At 52.2% G+C, this 21,482-nt stretch overlaps 1 protein-coding gene across 22 annotated transcripts in view; it reads left to right on the forward strand.

The window, feature by feature from the left end:
• The window catches only part of KRBA1 (KRAB-A domain containing 1), a 36,897-nt gene extending 16,997 nt beyond the window's left edge, over positions 1-19,900 (forward strand). For 11 of the 22 annotated variants that reach the window (XM_070265163.1, XM_070265172.1, XM_070265165.1 and 8 more), the window contains 5 exons: positions 929-1,141; positions 1,227-1,358; positions 2,462-2,563; positions 3,086-3,247; positions 4,795-9,208. In XM_070265163.1, coding sequence (XP_070121264.1) covers positions 929-1,141; positions 1,227-1,358; positions 2,462-2,563; positions 3,086-3,247; positions 4,795-5,723 — 1,538 coding nt within the window. In that variant the 3' untranslated portion in view covers positions 5,724-9,208. Of the gene's footprint in view, positions 1-928; positions 1,142-1,226; positions 1,359-2,458; positions 2,564-3,085; positions 3,558-4,794; positions 9,209-16,818 lie in introns of those variants that run through there. The other 11 variants (XM_023639922.2, XM_070265164.1, XM_023639917.2 and 8 more) reach the window with 4 other exon arrangements.
• The last annotated feature ends 1,582 nt before the right edge of the window (positions 19,901-21,482 follow it).

The following is a 21,482-nucleotide window of genomic DNA, read 5'->3' on the forward strand; positions in this document are numbered from 1 at the left end:
AGTGTGCTGCACACTGCTAGCTGCGTGCAGGAGCAGGTGTGGTGGAGCGGGTGTGCAGTGTGCTGCACACTGCTAGCCGCATGCAGGAGTGGGTATGCGGTGTGCTCCACGCTGCTAGTTGCACACAGGAGCGTGTGTGCTGGAGCAGGTATACAGTGTGCTCTACACTGCTGGCCGTGTGTAGGAGCAGGTGTGCTGGAGCGGGTGTGCAGTGTGCTCTGCACCGCTGGCTGCGTGCAGGAGCAGGTGTGCTGGAGCAGGTGTGCAGTGTGCTCCACGCTGCTAGCTGTGTGCTGGAGTGGGTGTGTGGTGTGCTCTGCACTGCTGGCTGCATGCTGTAGCGGGTGTGCATTCCCCAAAGACTGCTGGCTGGAGTGCTGTGAGGTGTGCTGCAGAGTGCTGCAAAGGTGGGGAGAACGCTGGTTTTGTCTGGCCGTAGGGCTTCTCTAGGGGAAGGACTGGTGAGTTCCTCTATTGCCGTAGTTGCCTAGGGGCTGAGAGGGGTTTCCCTTTGCTGCAGCCGCTTGGTTGAACTGAGAGCAGAAGTCCTTTCTAGACCTGCTGAAGTGCACTGGTACTGGTAGGATCTGGCTTATTTGAATAAATGTGGTACTTCTAATACTCCCACCAGCAAGAACTGGCTTTTGGGGACCTGCTGTGCACGTGATGGAATCTCCGCTCTTGGACCGCTGGTCCTGGCTGCCTGGCTCATCTGATGCAGGGCCTGGCTGGGACCAGACTACTAGTGACTTCCAGGGTCTTGAGACTTTTGGAAAGTTCCCCAGCTGGCTTTCCCAACCAGCCAGGGGCCTGACCAGGCTGAGCTGAAAGGGGACCAGCTCTGCATGCCCTGTGCTTTAAGGCAAAGGGTTCTCCTGCCTCTCGTTGGGCTGATGGACAGAGGGTTCTTTTGCTGTCATTTGCCCAGGGGTGGCCACCAAGCCCTCCCCACTCCACTGCCTGGAGAACTCTCTGAAGGGGATCTTGCCTGGGCGGCCCCTGCGCTTCGCCTGCTTGGCCGGCCCCGGCTCTGGCCCTGGCCCCAGCTCCAGCCCCAGCCCCGGCTCCAGCTCGAGCTTCAGCAGCTCCGAAGGAGAAGACCTGAGGCTGGAGCCTGAGCTCTGGCAGCCGCTCCTGCAGGGTGAGCTTGTGTGGGAGAGAAGAGGGCAGGGAGGCACACACAGGGTGTGGCCACCGCCTGACACCAGCTTTGTTTGTGATGCCAGAGAGGGGCCGCCTTCCCAGCTGCAAGGGTCCTGGCCCTCCGTCCCTGCGCCCTGGCGGTGCCCCCGCTGGCAGCAGCCCTGGTGAAGTTCCAAGGAGAGCAGAGCCCAGGGACCCCTGTGGTCTCAGTGCAGGTGAGCCTGGGGTCTCCTGAGAGGGGGCGTGTCCCCCAGGGGGCCACAAGTCCCGAGACTGGGTTCTCTGAGTCCCATCTGTCACTGTGCCTGACTCTTGCCAGAACGTTCTCTACTTTGGTCATTCTTGAGTTCCCTGTAAGATGAATTGTGTCTGAGAGAAAAAGATGGGCTGTTGAGGCGCACATGGCGCCAGGAGTGTTAAACAAGTGTGTTTAATTAGAAAGCCTGGAAATAAACTTAGTAAGTATATGTTATACATATATGTATAACATATGCATGCTGCATATACTTAATAATGTGTATGTAATGTGTACATGTGTGTACTGGTACGTGGGTCCCTGGCTATCAGTAGTGATGCTCTCAGCTAGGAGCGCCTGAGGCCCTCACTCCAGCACCTGTCACCCCCCTCGGGGGCGGGGCCAGTGTTCTGGCTGGGCCGACCCTTGTGGTTCTTACTGTGATCCCAGGACACACTTCCACAAAAACCCTCAGGGAACTTTGAGAGCAAGGTTTCTTATTCACAGGTCCTGGAGAGTACAGAGCATGCCTGAGGGCCACATAGTGAGGTCGCAGATAGAGAAAAAGTGTGCGCAGACCCAGGCTCTGTCTGTATTAGGGTCGAGGGTGGGGTGCCTAGCTTTTGGCAGGTTCACTCTTTATTGGCCAATTTAGAGCATAGGCGCGGGAACCAGGGAGCAGGAAGGGAAAAGTGGGGTCACTGAAGCGGTCAGTTATCTGGGTCAGCCAGGCCTTTCTGGAAGAGGGGCTTCCTGGGTGGGGGTGGCCTGTTTCCGTATCTGGTTGTGCAAGTAGCTGTGTCATACAGCTGGCAAGACATCTGTCCAGGATGGATGGCTTTTGAAATGGATGCCTCGGCATCAGAAGCTTAGTGTCAGGTACTGACTGTGTACACGCACATATGTATGTATATAATAGTATACGTTAAAAAAAATTGGCAATAAATAAAAAGTGTCGAAAGTGAGATTCCTCCACTCGGGAAAGCTTAGATGTTGTCCTGCCAAGAAAGTGGGAACTGCTGCCTGCTCCCCAGGCTGCCTTGCTGCTCAGCCCAGGCCTGATCCAGTGTTTGCTCCCAGCAGGAAAAGGAGAAGAGAAGACGGGACACAGGTCCCAGTCGCCCTGGAGAGAAGTGCACTCAGAGACACTGGGCCGGCCGGGCCCCCTGGGCAGCACTGGAGGAGGTAGGGGTGGGGTGCACCGTTGGGGAAGGGGGCTCCTCAGAACTCAGGCCGGTGGCTCTGCAGAGTCCGTGGCCTCCACACGGGTCCAGGCTGTACCCACACTCTTTACTGCCCAGTGGGCCTGGCGGGAAACAGCAGAGTGGGCTGGGTAGGGACCACAGAGTCTCCCACATCCCGCAGGGTGCTCCCAGCACATCCCTGGAGGAGCCTCGTGGGGGGCTGCAGACTGTGGCCCCCTCCCCCTGTTCTCCTGGCCTCCACTCCAGGGAGAGCCAAAGGCATCATGCCAGAGCTGCAGAGCCCTCCAGATAATCAGCCCACTCACGTCACACGCCCTAGCCAACCATTCAGCCAGAGTTGGGCTCCCTGAGAGGCCAAGTGTGTTCATCTCGCATCTTGTTTCACCATTATTAAAGTTGAAAGTTCCGTTTCTTTTAGGCCATGTCCAGATACCTGCACGTCAGCGTGGCTCTGCCCAGGCTGTGCGTATCCACAGCCCAGTGCTCTGTGCTCTTTCCACAGAGGCAGCTGTGAATCCCAGCCCTGCCCCTCAGCTGGAGAGAAAGCCCCGGCCGGGACCTTGCCGGCCTCCTGGGCCAGCCCATGGGTCCCTATCCTGGAAGCCCAGCGTTAGTGAAGAATCCAGGGGCCTGGGGCCTGGAAGCGGAAGACCAAGTGTTGCAGGTGACCTGGTGGCTCCCCCATCCCCTCAGGTCGCCAGGAGCCCTGTGGCTCAGGGGTGGGCAGGGAGTCAGCGTCTGCACAGCTACCCAGCCGCCCTTCCCGAGGCCCAGCTCCTTCCTGCAGGGCGGGCTGGCCAGAACCCTGGGGCACAGTGTGGGGAAAGCTTGTTCTTCACCTCATTCTGGGCTCTTTGGGGTCACAGGTAGGAAGAGTCTCACCTGGAACTCACTTCGGGTTATTTCATTTCAGTGTTGTTGTCTAGAAGTGGCTGGCTTTTTCGTAAATGCACAGGTGCTTTTTAGAAACAGAACAGAAATTGAGCTGTATACCAGAATAGATACACCCAGAACCAAAGCTTGGGGTTTGAAGGGATTTTAGAGAATAGATGAGGAAACCGAGGCCCAGGCGTGTTGAGGGGCCCCGCCAGGGGCATCTGGAGAGACGCGGTTCCGCATCGCACCTGACCCTGAGGAAGCTCGTCCCTAGACCACGGTGGAGACGCACGGAGGGCTTGGGGCTCGGCCTCCTGAGTCAGTCTAGGATGGGCACTGAGCACCTCACGTCAGCAGCTTGAAGCGTGGCCTCCAGGGCCTCCGTCACTGGCTTGTGGGTTCGAGCAGCTGTTTTATTAAGAGCTTTGTGCTGGCCCGAGGCAGACCTGTCGCCCCTCCCTCAGTTAGAGGTGGACTTGTGACCCCCGCAGCTTCACTAGCCCTCAGCTTAGGTCCTCCTTAAAGAACTTGACCAGCAGCACTTGGGTCCTCGCTCTTTCCTCCGTTTGAAGCCCTGGGCTGCTGAGGAGAGCGGCTGAGCCAGGCGGGGCTCAGAGAGATGCGGAAGAGGAGGACTGCCCCGCACGGTCAGCGGTGTTGAGGGGGGATCCGGGCTTTCTTGTGAGGTTTACCTGGGGTGGAGACCAGTTCCAAGGGAACTTAGCATGAAGGATTAGATGATTTTTTTCTTAAAGTAGTTTAAGACTTAAAACTCTGTGAGTCTGTAACTTCTGAATAAGGAGGGTAAAGGTCAGAATCAGGCAGGAACCCTTGTGGTTTGCTTGTGATCAAGAGCACTGGGTGCTGACACAGCCCCCTGGTCACTGCACTGGAAGCTCCCAGGTCCCAGGCTGGACTAGCCCTCCTGGGCCCTCTCCCAGGGCTGCTGGTGGCCTTGGCCTCATGCTGTCTGTGGGGGCTTCTTCGGGCCCTGCCCACTGACTCCCTAGAGCAGGGTTAGGTGTTTTGGGGTGCCATTTGGTCCCAGAGGTGACGCAAAGAACCCATTGATCCTTTGCCTAGAAAGTGGGAAGGCCACTGTCCAATCTGTGGTTTATCCCATCCGTAAATTTGGGGAACAGCCAGGAGACATGGCCCCTTCTGATGTCCTGGGCCTTGGCATCCATATTCTTAAGCCTGAGCCACTTCTGTCCATCTAAAGCCAGGCCTTAGTGGGGCAGGCTGCTGAACACACTAGCTGAAGGGACCCCTGGGGGCAGAGAAGGGTTCTGACAGCCAGAGAGCTCTCACCCCACGTCCCTGCTCTGGTTTTAGCCAGGACCAACGGGAGACTGCTTCCCAGAGGCCTGCCTGAGCCATCGCCTGTGGCCCCTGTCCCTCCGGCTTTGCCACTTGCCTCTCCGCGGCCACCCTGCCCCTGTGGGAGTTCCCTGCAGCAGGAGCTCCGTAGCCTCAGCGCTGCCCTGTCAGAGAAGCTCGAGCGGCTCGCTGCGGCCCTGGCAGGCCTGTCTCAGGAAGTGGCCACCATGAGGACCCAGGTGGATCGGCTGGGGAGGCGCACGCGGGGCCCTGGGCCAAAGGGCCAGGCTTCCTGGCCGTGGGCCCTCCCCCGGGGGCCTCGCTGGGCTAACGGCCCCGCCCACAGACACCTGCCCTACTGGAGACAGAAGGCCCCCACCCGGCCGAAACCAAAGGTCCTGCGCAGCCAGGCCGAGGCCTGCAGGGCTGGCAACTCCTCAGGCCTCTCCAGCGGAAGGCTCCGCCCAGTGCCTCCACTACCTCCAGACACCCCCCCAGCAGAACCTTCTGGACCCAATACCAGCCCTTCCCAGCAGCCCCTCTCCTCAGCATGCAGCTGCTGTCCTGTGCTAACTGTGCACGCCCACCTCGGACACACTGGGGGCCAGCAGAGCCCCACGCCCCCTTCAGTGCCTGCTGTCTTACCCACCCTGACAGCCTCTCCTGCAGCCCGCTCAGAGGCAGAGCTGTGGGCTGCGGCAGCTGCACCAGCCGGACCCCTAAACCTGCCGAAGGCTCCAGACAGCCTGCTGGCAGGGGCCTGCAGAGCCCTGCAGGAGGAGCTGTGGGGTGGGGAATGGAGGGGCCCGAGCTGGGGGGCCCCTGACCGCCTTCTTCACCAGCGCAGTCCTGCCCAAGATGCTCCGCCTGCGGCCGCTGCTCCTAGGGACCATCCGACCCCCTCACCCCACTCCAGCCGAACCTTCCCCACTTCTGGGCCGTGAAGGGGCTGGAGTTCCGCCACTGGCCTGACTGCCCGACTCCAGGATGCTCTTTGCTCAGGGAGGCTGTATTTGGGGTGCATTCCTCAGCCGCGCTGCTGGCCTTGCCTCAGGTTCATTCAGATGTTGCCCCCCCCCCGCCTTCCTTCCCACTGGAACTGCCGAAGCTGGCAGGCCGGTGGTGTGTGTACACGCCCGTGCACACTCGTGTGCCTGGGGCACTTCAAACAGCTGCAGAGGGGTCGTGAGAGCCCCTCGTTCTAACAGCTGCCCCCATCTCAGCGCAGAGGAGGGCGTGGCCTTGCCTTCCTGGTAACTGTGGGCATAGCTTTCGTCTGGGGAGAGCTCTGCCCTGTGGCCTAAGCTGGATTCACCCGTGTGGATTCCAAAATGAAAGAAGGTTGTTGCTAAGGGAGGGGCCCTTGGTTCCTACAGAAGGCTCAGGCGGGCTACCCCAGGGCGTGGCCGATTGGTTATGCTACCAGTCCTGGGGATGAGGTAGCCCACTGCCTGCCCTCCGACACCCTGGAGAGAATTCAGCAATCTGCCTATGGCTGGAGGCTCGGCTGCGGGATGGACTCCCCCAGTGACTCCCTGGGAAGGAGTGGCACACATTGTGTCATGGCGGCACATTGGGGCACTGTAACAGAGTGCCACAGACGTTTACTTTCCCTGTTGTGGGGGCCGGAAGTCCAAGATGAAGATGTCAGTGGGGTTGGTTCCTTCTGAGGCTGTGAGGAGTCTGCTCCAGCCTCTGCTTGGCTCATCAGTGACCATCTTCATGTTCACGTGGCGGGCGTTCTCCCTGTATGCGTGTCTCCAAATTTCCCCTTTGTGTAAGGACACAGTCATTGGACCAGGGTCACCCTGATGCCCTCACTTGAACCGTATTCTGTGAACACCCTGTGTCCAAATAGGGTCAGATGTAGGGGTTATGACTCCAACATATGAATTTAGAGGGGACACATTTCAACTTGTAACACATATAGGGGACTGGGCTCGTTGTCTTGGGTTCATCTTGGGAGAAGAAAGTGTGACCAAGGTGTCACTAGGCCTGCTTTCCTGGTGGCCAGACGGCCTGCTCTGGGCCCTGCCCCTCAGACGGCGCGGCCGCGTGGCGGTGCATCAGTAACAGCCTGCCTGTCACTTCTCCACCTTGTTTCCTCCCCCAGGGTCAGAGCTCTTCCGTGAACCTTGTGTTCCTGAGTTCCTGATTTGAGGAGTCTTTGGGACTCTGTGTACACGTGCTGCCTGGGAAAGACTGGCCTGGCATAGACTGGCAGGTGGCTCTGCTGTCAGGGAACCCGGGGCCCAGAAGAGGCTGTAGCCACAGCAGCTGCACAAGCAGTACCTTGTGGCTGCTGTGCCCGTTGTGCCCCTAAAGTCAGGGTCTTTGGGGCCACACACAGGGCCTGGCCTGTGCCCTTCACTGCAGCAGGCTGCTGATGCAGACTGTCACAAAGAGGGGACGTTAAAATGTTTTCAGGACTGGAATAAGTCCCAAGCTGACTGTCTTAGAAGCTAATGTCTGAGATCATGTAAGTAGGACGTTTAAAGTAAGCGGTCTTCACGTCTAGCCATACTTGATAGAGAATAAGGAGCGGAAGAGTTCTAGGCTTTCCACTCATGAAGACCTCAGGAAGATGAGTCCAGCTCCTTTTCAAGCTGTGCAGGGAGCGACGCTGGGCACGTTTTAGAGCCAGTAGACAGGGTAGGACAGGACCCTGAGGAGGGTGCCACCCTCGGGAGCAGCGGCCCTGGCAGTGAGGAGGAGAGTTCTGTCCACTCCTGCTCGGCCCTCCTGTCCGGCCTGGCTGGCCTGCATTCTCCTCTCCTCGCCCTTCCCAGCATGGGTGGTGGGAGGTGGTCTGCTATCCCCCTTCATATGGCAGTTTAAGGTTTTGTTCTGTGGAATTTACAAACATCAGCCATCGCACAAACCCTCTGCAGCAGACATAAAGGAGCAAACGAGCTCAGAGGGTGTCACTTGCTCACGATCACACAGCTTTTGACTGATAGTTGAGAAGGGTGCTGTGCTTGGCAGCCCTGGCATGTCCCCTCACAGCCAGGGCCCAGCTCCTTCCAACCCCCGCCTGCTGCGCAGACGACGATGCGCAGTGTCCCCAGGTTCAGTAGTCCACATCCAATCGGACCATATACGAAGTTCAATCCTTTTTTTTAAGAATGTGGAAAATAAGTAATAAAATTTTAAGAAGCTCCCCACTCCGCAGTCATGTTTGTCCCACAGGAGTTAGTTTCCCAGGCCCTGTCCCTTGCCACACGAAGAAAACCCTTTCACAACTGTTCACTGAAAAGCCTTCTAGAGTCACTGATCGGGTGAAAAATCTGTGGAGTTTAGGACTGTGTCCTTTTCCTTCACCTACTTCATGGGGTGGTTTGAGGAGGAAATGTCACTTTGATGGGAGAAACTGAGGGACCTTTTGAACTCAGGGGTTCTGGGGGTCTGGGAGTGGGGGGCAGAGAAGGCTCTGGCTCTGCCTGCCGCCGTCCTGGAAGGAGCCAGAAGACGTCCTGGCCAACCTCTCCCCACGGGGCTCACGTCAGGGGCCCTTGAAGTGCTCTGTCTCCACCTTCCTCTGTCAGGCGGGGAAAGGGGGAGGGTCCCGCTTCCACCTGTCAGAGTCAGAGAAGACGCCCCCTCCCCCCATCTCCAGGGCTCCCCCGAGGGGTCCAGTGGAAGGGAGGCCGCCATGGGGTTGGGGTGCAGGGGCCACAGTTCACTTCCTCCACTCCTGATGTCACTGCTCCCTCCTAAGGACCTTGGGCACCTGGCAGACCAGACTGTTCACTCTCAACTTTTTTGTGTGTTGTGTTTTAGATGTGGCTTCTGTAGACATCCTGTAGTTGGATTTTAGTTTTTAATTCAGCTTGACAAATTTTGTTCCTTCCTTGGAGCCCTTAATCCATTTCCATGTAACATGATTACTGACATGTTTATCATCTTATTTTGTGCTTTATGTTTGTCCCACCTGTTCTGAGGTTTTTTTCTTCTTCCCTGATGCCTTTTGTATCAGCAATGTTGTAATCACTCTGTTATTTCCCTCTACTAGCCTCAAAATTGAAAGACCCTAAGGGAGAAACAGGCAAATTCACAATCATGTTGGGAAGACTTCTAGCATATCTCTCTCAGGAATTAACAGAAGAAATCAGGCAGGTTATAGAAGATTTGAACAAGCTAATAACAGACTTGTTCTGATTGATGAATATATAGAACCCGGCACCATAGGACTGTGAAATAGACATCCTTTTCAAGCATATATAGAACATTTTTTTAATTGGCTGTACACTAAACCCTAGAGCAAGTTTAAACAATTTTTTTAAGTATTGAAATTATATAGAATATAATCTATGACCATACTTTAGCTTTTAAGCTTCAAATAAGTAACAAAAAATAACCAGAAATTTTTGTATGTTCAAAAAATAAAAGTTATACCTCCAAATAAACTATGTCAATGAAGAAATCATAATGAGAATTAGAAGTATTTTGAGTTAAACTATAAGCATGTACCATATATCAAAACTTGTAGGATACAGCAAACTCAGGATTTAGAAATTTATAGGCAATGAGGGTGTGAAAAGGTGAAGCCTGGGAAATTCCAAGGAGGAACGGCTAGGGCAGCAAAGGCATTCCAAAGAACCTAAAAGGGAGGGGGGATGTAAGGATGAAAGCAGGAATTAATGAAATAGCATAATAGATATGATCAGCAAAGCCAGAAATTGTTTCTTTAGTAAAACCAATAAAATTGATTAGCCTGTGGTGTATTTCATCGATTAAAAAAGGCACAAATAATCTCAGGGCTAAGAAAAGTGACGTGATTACAGATGCTGCGGGCTGTCTAAAGATAACAATGTGATATTTTAAGGATCTTTGCCAAAAATTAGGAAACTGAAATAAAATTCCTACAAAAATGCAAACTGACAGACTCAAGAAGAAACAGAAAACCTTCATAGCTTCATGCCGTTCAAAGAATTGCGTCAGTGATCACACATCTTCCCGCAAAGGAAACTGCAGACACAGAAGGCTTCAGGTCACGTCCTCACTCGCGTTTGAGGAGGAGGGCATCCCAGCTATTCCAGAGAACAGAAAGAGGGGATACTCCGACTCAGTTTATGAGAGAGCATAATCTTGAAACCAAAATTTGAGGAGAGGACAAGAAAGGAAAATCACAGACTCATCTCAAAAGAAATGTGCAGAGAAGCAAAAATCTTAAAATATTATCCAACAGAATCCAACAATATATCAGAAGACTAAAACGTGCATTTATTTCAGAGATGCAAGGATGGTTTAACATTTGGAAGTCATTAAGTAGTAACTCACCACAATAATAGATTATAGAAGAAAAATCATGTGAAACTCAATAGATAGAGAAATGTCATTCTATACATCCATAAAGATTTTAAGTAAAGAGGATGAAAAAGGAAATTCCTTAATTTGATAAAGATTATCTACAAGAAATAAAAACAAAAGCTTTTAGCAAACCTGATACTGAATAGTGACATGTTGAAGTGTTTCCTCAGGTCAGGTCAGGGACAAGACCACGAGGCCCCCCTCATCCTGCAGTTGAGCGTTGCAGGGGATGTTCTAGCCAGGACGGAAGGCAAGAAAGGAATAAAAGGGATGAGGATCTTAAGAGAATGAACGAAAGAGTCATCAGTCAAGTGTGACATGGCCGTATACATAGAAAATTTAAGGAAATTTATAAGCTATTAAAAGTAATAAATTTACAATATACCAAAATAAGTTGTATTTTCATATACCAACAACTGGTAGTTAGAAAAAGTGAAATTTAAAATTTAAAATTTTCATTTGTAGTAACAAAAAAGTAAGGAATCTAGGAATAAATCCACGAAAGACTTATGTGGAGGAAACTATCTAGCACTTTTTATGATTTCCTTCATTCCTTAATCCTCATAACAGCTTGATTACGTGTTAACAATATTATTATCCTCATTTTGCAAGTGAGGAAACTGAAGCACAGAGATTAATAAACTTGCTCAATGTCACACAGCAGGTAGAGGGTTGAGTCGTGCTTGGAGCTGGGGTGATGTGGTTTCAGAGCCAAGTGAGGCCGAGACGAGCAGAGCAAGAGCCATGGAAGGCTGCACCGTCAAGCGAGATTTGCTGGAGTCTGAGGCAACTTAGGGAGAAAGAAAAAAGATTATTTTTTAAATTGCTAACCTGCAACATTTATTTGTTGAATAAAGCTGAACATCTGCTCCCTGCCCTGACTGTAAGCTCTGTGAATGAGTGCAGATACGGATCGTGTATCTGCACCAGGACGGGGTCAGGGGCATAGTAGCCATTCAATAAACACAAAATGACTATCTGAATAACACCTTTACTTGGATCTGAGACATCAGAGAATGAGAGTGTTGGACTGAACTCGCTAAAGTTTCCCTAGTGTTTATAGAACCCTTGGATTCTTTTTTTTTTTTGAGGAAGATTAGCCCTGAGCTAACATCTGCTGCCAATCCTCCTCTTTTTGCTGAGGAAGACTGGCCCTGAGCTAACATCCATGCCCAGCTTCCTCTACTTTATATGTGGGACGCCTGCCACAGCATGGCGTGCCAAGCAGTGCCATGTCCACACCCGGGATCCGAACCGGCGAATCCTGGCCCGCCGAAGCAGAATGTGTGAACTTAACCACCACTGCACCACCGCGCCGGCCCCAGAACCCTTGGATTCTAATTGAAACTGTGAGCTAATACTGTGGACACGGGGGGCTCAGTGCTGAGTTTCTGTCTCCCCACGTTAGGCTGGTCGTGGGTTATTACAAGAAAGAAGTTAGAAACGTGTTCCTTCCTAGTCCTGGAGCATGTTCGTCCACCCAGCATGTACTCAGATCCTCCATCCTCTCCACTTTAACTTTTTAGAATGTTTCCAGCTTGGTGATGGTCTGGACTTGGTCATTAAGGTGGTGAAGGACAAGCCCCTAGAGCAGCGGTCCTCATCATTGGGTGCGCATTGGGACCACTTGGGAAACGTTTTTAAAAACCAGGTTTGGGCCTCACGTAGATTCGAATTCAACTGGCCTGGATGAGGTCCAGCATTGATGTGTGTCTGACTGTCTGTGTGTCAGTAGGTCTGTCTATCATCTGTCTGTATCTCCTATCTATTGGCTTTCAGGCCATTGTGAGCAGACACGGAGGCTCTTTTTAGTCTGGGATGCCTCTCCCCCGTCCCTCAAACCGCACGGGGTCAGCTTTCTCTGTCAGACCTAGGCAGAGCGGCAGGGGGCTGCATTTCTGGAATTACGATTTAGGAGGGAAGAGCTGGGGTCTAACAGAAATGGGCCTCAGTTCCCGGGCCTTGGCGCCATCTGCAGGGAAGGACAGGCAATTACAGATCAAAGCTGCAGCTAGTGTGGTCCGGGGCTGAAAAGAAAGGTAGGAGGCCATGAAGTTGACCCCTAAACACAACTTTAAGGACCTCCTCACAGCTTGCCCTGTCCTGCACCTGCAGTCATCCTGTGTGTGGTTCCTAGATAGGGGATGAACACCTGTCTTACTATCGCCAGGTTTCTCTCCCTAAAGCAGGTCTTGTTTGCTGTGGGGCGGGCAGGGGGTGGGGCAGCATCCTTCAGAGACGCCCCACTGACCGCAGAAGCAAGTCCTAGGTCTTATGCAAGCATCCAGAGCCTTCCAGAAGCTGGCCTCGACTTAGCTGAACAATTTCGTCACACTGCTTTCCTCACAGATCTCATTTCAGCCGCGGCAGAGCTCGCTAGTCCTTATGCATTCCTGAGCCCACGTGTTTTTCCTTGCTGCTCCCCCTGCCAGCAAAGTTAGTACCTCCAACATGACTCCTGCTGCCAGAAGTGATAAAGTAATGACAGTGACACCTGCTAGGTCCAGGAATGGTGGTGAGGACTTAAAACGTCTTTACTCCTCACTTCAATCTTAAAGGTAAAGTTTGTTATTCCCATTTTATAGGTTCAAATACTGAGCATCAGAGGAGTTCAGTAGCTTGTCCCTAATCACAAATCTAAGAAGTTGTGGGTTGCAGGGCACAATCCCGGTCTGACTGGGGGCTGATTTGTACTGCTGCTCTCTACTGCCCCCTGCAGTTAGTCTGTCCTAAGTGTTTCCATGTGCCTATATGGTTTCCCATTATAACTCTAATCACTGGACAATATTTCATGAAACTGAGCACCGTTGTTTGTTTAGACATCTTTTTACTGTTTGATGTTTGACTTGGAATGAACATCTTTGTGCCCATGGCTTTTTTCCCGTTTTGAAATTCCAAGAAATAGGATCACTGAATATGTACATTTTAGGGATCTGGACAGGGAAAGTCAAATAGTTTCTAAAAGATTTCCGGCATTAGCAATACATAGCTGTATCAGCTTTACAAATATATATCATGTAGTGGAATTGATATTTTTCCCTTTAATTTCAAACCTAGAGAAAATGTGAAAGAACAGTACAATGAACGCCCATAGACACTTCACCTAGAACTTGCCAATTGTCAATACTTAATCAGAGTCACTTTCTCCCTCTCTCCATAATATAGATATTTTTTCTCTGTTGCTGAACCATTTGTAAGTATATGGCAGATATCATGCATTTCACTCTGAAATATGTCATCATATATAGCGCAAGAAGGACAATCTCCTACATAATCATACTACGACCAACGCCCCCAAGAAATTTAACATTGACAATAATAACATCACTGTATGATGCATAGTCTACACTCACATTTCCCCAATTGTCCCAATAATGATTTTACGATTTCTTTTTGTCCAAGATTCAACTAAGGGTCATGCACTGCGTTTGGTTGGCGCGTCTCTTTCACCTCCTTTCATCTAGAATGGTCTCCCACCCGTTTTCCCTCCATGACATTGACATTTCTTAATAGGTCAGAGCAGTTGTCTTGTACAACATCCTATTATCTGGATTTGCTAATTTTCTCTTCATAATTGGATTCATGGTTGGATCCAGGTTTAACATTTTTGGGAGGACTATGACGTAGGTGCTGTTGAGTACTTGCCGTTGTTTCACGTCAGGAGGTATATATTGTCGACCTGTTCCGTTATAGGTGATGATAAATGTGATCGCTTGATTACGATGGTACCCACCAGCTCTCTTCCCCACGAAGATGATTTTTCCCTATTCAAATAATCAGCTTTCAGTGAGGTGAGACTTTGTGACTTTCCCGTTCTCCAACAACTTTCCCCGATAGTTCTAGCATCCATTGATAATTGTTGCCTAAATAAATTATTCCATTGGTGGTTGCAAAGTAGTGTTTTAAAAATCTTATCATTCCATCTATATTTATTAGATTTCATCTTCTGTAAAGAAGGACTTTTCTAGCCCCTCGTCCTTTTTAGTACCACTGTGGACTCATGGCTTCTTTTTTACTGTCATCATTCTTTTTGAATAATTGTCCAAATTTTGGCCGGTTGGAAGCCCCTTCAAGCTGGTTCCTGTGTCCTATCAGTCTTTGAAAAAAAGAAAAAATCCTTGCTTTTTGGCACAAAAAGAAGCCAGCTTCTCTTTGTCCCTCCCCTGCCCCAGACTTAGGAGCAGCCGCTTCCTCGGGGGCTCTTTCCTTTTGGTGAAAATGGTGTTTAGACCACCCTGTTAAAGCGGCAGTACACCCCCATGACCCTCCATCTCTCCCCCCACCGCTTTGCTTTCTTCAGTAGCACTAGCTAACAAGCTACTAGTTTATTTACTTATTTCACTTACTCTCTGTGTCCCCTGTGGAGTGGAAGCTGGCAGGAATGTGTCTCTCTTGTCCATTACTGCACCCCCGGCTCCTACAGCAGCGCCCTGCACACAGCAGGTGCTCAATAAACACCTTCTAATAAACTGAATAAGCACCCTCCTCTATAGAAAATGTGAAAGTGCCACTGTGGAGCCCTGGAACAGGTGCCATCCTCAGGTCTGTAGCAGAGGAAGCTGGGGACATCGAGTGAGTCATCCCCTCAAAACATCCCTGGCAGGGAAGAGGCAGGGGTGAGCAGAGCCAGAATCTGGAACCCCTGATGAAAGCAAGTCAGGGAGAGCCAGCAAGGGCCCCCGAGAAAGGGCCGATCTGAGCACATGCCGGCAAGGGATTCGGTTTGGGAGGCTGAGCGTTGGGCTGCATCGAAGAAGATCCTCAGGTCAAATCCACATCCGCTTCATAGGACTTCACGTCCCCAGGACTCCTCTCTCTGCCCCTCAGCTCTGCTTCTTTCTAGGGAACTAGAATCCCCCAGCTGCCCTCAGCCATTGCACACCCTGAGCCTCACCATCTCCACTGGCCCAGATTGCTCCAATCTCACTTCTCATCTGTCCCACACACGTCTTCCCCACACGCGGGCCCATGTTGTCACTGCCAGACAGTGCTGGTCTGAGCGACGGTAGATGCGTGACAAGCATTCAGAGCCTTGAGTTATATTGTGAGCAGGCCCTGCCTGGAGGACGCCAGGGCTGAGGCCTGGGGGAGCGGGCTGTGGGGGACCCGGCCTGGGAGGGCGGCAGGAGTGGGCAGCGAGCTGGGCTTGGTAAGAACATGCCCTGGTGGGTGCCGTGGAAGGGATCCCTGCCTGCAGCAAGCAAAGGACGCAGGCTGGATGCCCAAATTTAGGGCTTTGTAAACCTTTCCGGTCTGATAGGAGAAGAATTTGTACCTTGAGATATCTTACTATTACTGTGTGACTCAAATAAGATCAGTGAGAACGTAATTGTAAAATGTTAAAGTTTTGCCCCAAGATATGTACACATTTGGAGGGGGAGACAGAACCAGCCTCCGTGCCCAACTCCACCCATCTTCCCATTTCTGCAGCAGAACTTCCCGTTTGCCCCCATTTCATATTTCACGGCACCTCCGCTGAGAAAACGAGCCTCTGCCACGTCATAGGTAGTCCAGGTGTCCAGGAAGGTGAGCAAGGCATCTGCCCAGGGCAGCCGTCTCCGCTCCTCCACCCATGCTGGCTGAGGGAACGTGGCGAGGAGCCCATCACAGATGGGACATTGAGTCTCCTCCCTGGCCCTGGGGAAAGGAATGGAAAGTCAAGCAGAGGGGCCAGGGAGGAGCCCTGAACCAAGGCCCGAAGCCCTGCCCTCAGGGAGGGAGAGAAGGAGCAGCCCCGGGAGAGAGGCTCCCACCAAAGGCGTGGCCCCGTGTGATGGGCTCCGAAGTGGCCCCAAAGCAAGGTGGCCATGGACCACCATTGGAGTTAGGGATGGCTTGGCTACTGACCCCGTGTGCTGTGTGGTGTCTCTTAGGAGGGGCACTGTCTTCACTGGCCCATCTGGCATCATCAGCCTTCCTCAGCCATGTAGATGAGCTGGGTGTGTGCCAGTCTCCGTGCCCAAGGCCAGCCCAGGGGCAAGAGGGAGCCTCAGATCCCACCTTCACGCACACTTGTATTCAAGGCAGGGGATCTGTTGTTTATTCACTGCTGGAGGTAGTCTGTGAGGGAGGACAGGTGGTCTGCCCTCGCCCTTTGGGAAGGCGAGTGACCAGGTGAAAGAGGAGATGTCTCCTATTCTGCTGGGAAAGCCTGCAAAGGCCACTGTGCATGGAATTGTGCCCCCCCACCCCCACCCCACTCATATGCTGAAGCCCGAACCCGCAGTGTGACTATGTCTGGAGGAAGTAATTAGGGCTACGTGAGGTCATGAGGGTGGGGCCCTGGTACAATGGGGTCAGTGCCCTTACGGGAAGAGACACCAGAGGGCTTGCTCTCCCTGGACCCCAGGAGAACACGGCAAGAAGGCAGCTGTCTGGGCCCAACCAGCCAGCACCTTGCTCTCGGACTCCCAGCTTCCAGAACCGTGAGAAGTAAAATCTGCTGTGTAAGCCACCCAGTCTGTGAGATTTTTATATGGCAGCTCGAGCAGACTAAGACGAGGCCCCAGTTTAAATTCGTAAGAGGGTAGAAAACATGAACAGGGCCTTGCTTGCCATTCCCCAAACAGGAGACAGTAGAGGTAAGCAGACTAATAGCCGGTGTTTTCAGAGGGCTGACCATGTGCTGGGCGCTGGTCTCAGCTTTTTGCTCACGTTGATTCATTTAAAGCTCTCACGACAAGCCCATGGGGTGCATACTTTGGTACTAATATTTTCTTCATTTTACAGATGAGCTAAAGCCACCCTCCCAGGGTGAGGCGACTAGTACACGGTGGAGCCAGGATGGAAACTGAGGCGGGTTTGGAGGCAGGTCTGAGACGTGCATCTCTCCCAGTCCTCGCTTACGTGGGCAAAGTGCCCAACCCCTCTGAGTCTCGGTTTCCCCGAGCAGAGTGCTGTCTCCCACAGATGCTGTGGGATTTCACAGGATGGTCCCATAGTGCTCCCGTGGTGTCTGATGCCTGCGAAGGACTCAGTGACTATTAAGTAGTGTGTGTCATTTAGAGGGGGCTCCTCTCACCTCCCCTGTCCCCTGATGCCCACCTTTTAGCTGGAAAGGGAAGTTTTAGACAAATTAAGAGAAATCTCTCTGCAGTGAAAGGTGGAACTTAGACTCTTAATGTTTTACAGCATCGTAGAGACCATTAACCCCGTGTTCTCGAACCCGACTGCACCTCAGGATAGCGAGGCATCTCCTGCGGGAGACGCAGCTGTCCTGCCCGGCTCTGACACTGCTCCCGCAGTGCAGGGACAGGGGGACAGGGCCCAGCATTGGCCTGTGGGCAGGGCTGGCAGCACGTGTCTGCCGAGGCTCGTCCTGCCGTTTCCTCGGTCCTCCTCGTGGGACCCTACTCTTCACCGCCCTGGGCGGAGGGGAGGAGAGGCCGCTCTCCAAGGGGGCCAGACTAAGTTGATAAAAGCTTTCCAAATGTTCTGACGGTTGACATACATGCAATTACACGTAGGTTTCCTGTGGGAGTTTGACTTCATGTTATCACTACTGCAACACTGAGGGACTTAGAAAGTCCGCGAACTTGAACCTTGGGCTGTGTGCTCTGCCTTCCCATGCTCCTCACGTGAGCTACATCCCCAAGAGCCTACACATGGTTCTAACGGGCAACTCTTCTCCTAAAACCCATCCCACTCTCTTTGGTCTTGCTTCCTTATTCTTGAATTACGACGATTCTTCACTTGGGGCCTTTCACCCCTTGCCGTGACCTGTGTTTATAGAGCCATCGCTGTGTGTGGAAGAGACTATTCTGGAACACTCATGTAGGAGCCTTTCCCTCTGCTCTGCTCAGCAACACTGAAGATGACGCCTATGAGCTAGTGTTAAGACAAATGAACAAAATGACCTGATGCGCAAACTGATGTAGAGAAAAACTACACGAGCTGGCTATTGTGATCCATCCATCTTCACAGTCTAGCTGAGTGGATCTACCCTTCTCACCCAACACACACTCACTCACACATGCAAACTCATTCACACCCGCATACACTCAGACACGTACACATTTGTTCACACACTCACTCTCGCACACTCATGCACTTGCTCACATCACACACACATATTTGCTCTCACACACTCTCCATGCTGTGGTCATATTGCGCCTCCTTTCCCAGGCTGCCCCTGGAGCATTTTCACCTGCCCTCGGGTATAACAGGAGTGCTGATGGAAGGGTCCCCAGGTTGGGATGGCCCTCCGTGTGCCCACGCTCCATCTCCTGCAGCCACCTCCTGCTTCCTAGGTAGGACCTCTCTGAAATCCAGGCCCCTGGTCCTAGGGGATCTCCATTTGAAATTAAGAAATTAGGAGTTTAAGAGTCTGGCATTTATCTCAATACCACTAAACTGACTGTGGAGGACAGACTGCAAGATGCCCCTGTGACCCCACCTCATGCTTTCACTCCTTTGTGTGGCCCCCTCCTCTGAGTGTGGGTGGGACCTGTAACTCGGCTTCTAACCCATGGATTATGGCAAAGGTGATGGATGTCGGTGTCGCGGTCACGTGACATTAGATAATTCTCTGTCTCTCTGGGCAGAGATGCTCTTGGCTGGCCTGAAGTAAGAACAATGGTGGGAAGCCCAAATGGACATGGAGACCTGCAGGTGACCTCTAGGGTCTGGGTGGCCTCCACCCAGCCAGGAGCCGCAGCCCCCAGTCCTGCAGCCACAAGGAGATGCATCTGCCAGCCTGGGTGACTTTAGAGCGCATCCTTCCCAGCGGAGCCTCAGACGAGAGTGCAGCTAGGCTGACACCCTAAACGCAGCCTGGGGACCCTGAGCAGAAGACCCCGCTGAGTCATGCCCACGCTCCTGACCACAGAAGCTGTCAGATAATAAGTGTGTGTTGTTTTAAGCCACCGAGTGTACGCTTATCTGTCACGTAGCAATAGATAATGACTACACCCACGTACACCAGCTTCATCTTCTTTTAATATATTTACCTTCATTCTGATAATACAAAAATACGTTATTATAGAAAATATGGAAAAGGTAAAAGTATAAAGAAGAAAATAAAAATAGCCCACACTATCTCATGTTACTTAAGTGCTTACTATGTGCCAGGCAGGTGACAGTGCACCGTCCCCAATGCAATCCTGGCAAGAGCCCCCTCGGGGAATGAGGCTCAGAGAGGATGAAAGGCTGGTCTGAAGTCAGATGGCTGGTAAAGTAGGGGCCCGGGAGGCGAGCCAGTGTTGGCCTGATTTTATCGCCAGCACTTTCACCCACTGTATCAGAGGTTCTCTGAGTTTTTTTGTGTTTGAGCCACACTTTCAGACAGAATTTTGGCAGCATACTTGAAGGGATTTTAAGATTTGAAATGGCATTACACAAATCTGGGGGGGAAGAAACCCATAACCATGATTACATTTTAACAATGTCTCCAAGAGTCCATGAAAGCATCCAGCTGTCACACAATTTACTTGGTGGCCTCGCCTTTTTGTGTCTTTGTTTAAGTAGACTGCTTTCTAGCTGAGGCCGTATTCTAATGTAGACCCCTGAAGCAAACTTCGTGGGTTTTCCAGGAACGTGTCTTTGGCACTGGCTTGACTTTTGGCCACGCCATTTACCTGTCACTTACAGCGACTAGCCTCTCACCCCACGCAGAGTTGTGCTCTGCTCTTTTCATGACAACAATGACAGCACGAGCTAACGCTCACTGAGCACTGAGTATATGGCCATCACACTAATGACGTCCAGTGAGGACCTGTGTTGGGAAGACTTGAGAATGGCTCTGGCCTTGATGTGTTTTATAAAATAAGATTTGATGTTTTCTTCCATTAAAATTAGCTGATATTTACACCCAGAGGGTGCCAAGCCCCACGCTATATTATTTCATTATTATGCACGGTTTCATTTCATCCTAGCACCAATCCAGTGAAGGGTTCTTTTGTCCTCATTTGGCAGGGAAGGAAATGGAAGCTCGGGACGGTAAGTCGACCGCTCAGCCGGGTAAGCAGGAGCACGGCTTTGGGGTCAGGCGGTCTCCCCCGAGGGCGCGCTCTTATCTGGCCTGCTGGACTCTTTCCCATCAGGCCTTTGCCCTCCTTACAGTCTCAGACGTGCTTGCAGTATTCAAGTTGGCGGGGTTGGTGCTTGCAGTATTCGAGTTGGCAACTTTGTGAAGGAATAAATGCAGGTCGGGAGTCCAGGCACTAAAAACGTTCGTCCCCGCCTCTAACTTGTCCTTGTAAGGCCTTTTGCACCCCGTTGTTGTTCAGCATCGACACCCTGGATTTACTGGGTAGAGAGTCACAGTAGCATTCCTGGGCTGGCTCCAGGCTTGAGGTCAGCTGGGACCCTGGGTGGTTCTTTGCAAAGGTAAGGGTCAGGTCTGGGGTTCTCTCAGCCTCCTCAAGCCTCCAGCCAAGTTCTCTGTCACTGCTGATCTCCTTGGCACGATGACACGTCTGATCAGGCACACCGGAGAACGCCCACTTTGGCTTCAGAAGGGTCTACCTCCCACTCCCACCTGGATTCAACTCTCGACCCCATCCACGAGAGACCTATTACCAGGATTTCTTCTTGTAGGTGGGCTGATGTGGAAACGTGGGGAGGACGGGGGAACAGTAAGAGGGATGCTGGCCAGCAGATCCCTGCCTGGGTGCCTACAGTCGGACACTTTGAACAGGCCCTCGGGACTGGAAGAAATCATGCACTGCAGGCGCTCCCCTCTTCCAGAATCTAAAAGCACAGTGCAGAAGCAAACCAACCCCATCACCTATCACCCTGTGGCAGTCCCTTGATAATGATCCAAGAAAATCCATTTCCGTTGAAGGATGCATTGGAGAACTCGCCCTGTTCTCAAGGGCCACCAGCCGGAAGCAGAGCAGGTGAGAGACTGAGTTCTTGCTCTTTTTGCTCTGTTTCGCTGCTTCTGTCCTTTAGTTCTTGGCAGGGAGGGCAGAGGAACCAGAACCTCTTGGGGAGCCCACAGTCAGGGACAAGGTCTTACTGCATGCCGAGGGCCAGGGGTGGCTCAGGCATGACTGTCTGTCTTGGCAGAGTCAGGAAAGGTGACACTAAGAGGAGCAGACCCGTCTCCTGGCTGCTGTTCTCACAGAGGGTCCTAGGACCGCCCTGGCACACAAGTGCTCCAAGTCATAAGCAGTGTGCACAGCGGGGGAGGCCAGGCCTCTACTGCAGCTCAGGAGAGGGCGGGCACCAGCTGCTGAACCAGGGTCCTCCTCCGGCCAGGTAAGCACCTGTGCCCAGGATCTTGATGAAACTCTCTTATCGTGTCCCGAACCTGACCTTCTGTTAGGGACGGCCTGGCTTCGGGGCCGGAAACCTGTGGCTCAGGGGAGCCTGGTTTTGGGATTTCCAGGTATGACGGGAACAGCTGCTGAAGGCGGGGCTGCGACATGTCACCTGCAGGGCCTTGAGAG

This window comes from Equus caballus, chromosome 4 (genome assembly GCF_041296265.1).
Source record: "Equus caballus isolate H_3958 breed thoroughbred chromosome 4, TB-T2T, whole genome shotgun sequence".
Taxonomy (NCBI): Eukaryota; Metazoa; Chordata; class Mammalia; order Perissodactyla; family Equidae; genus Equus; species Equus caballus.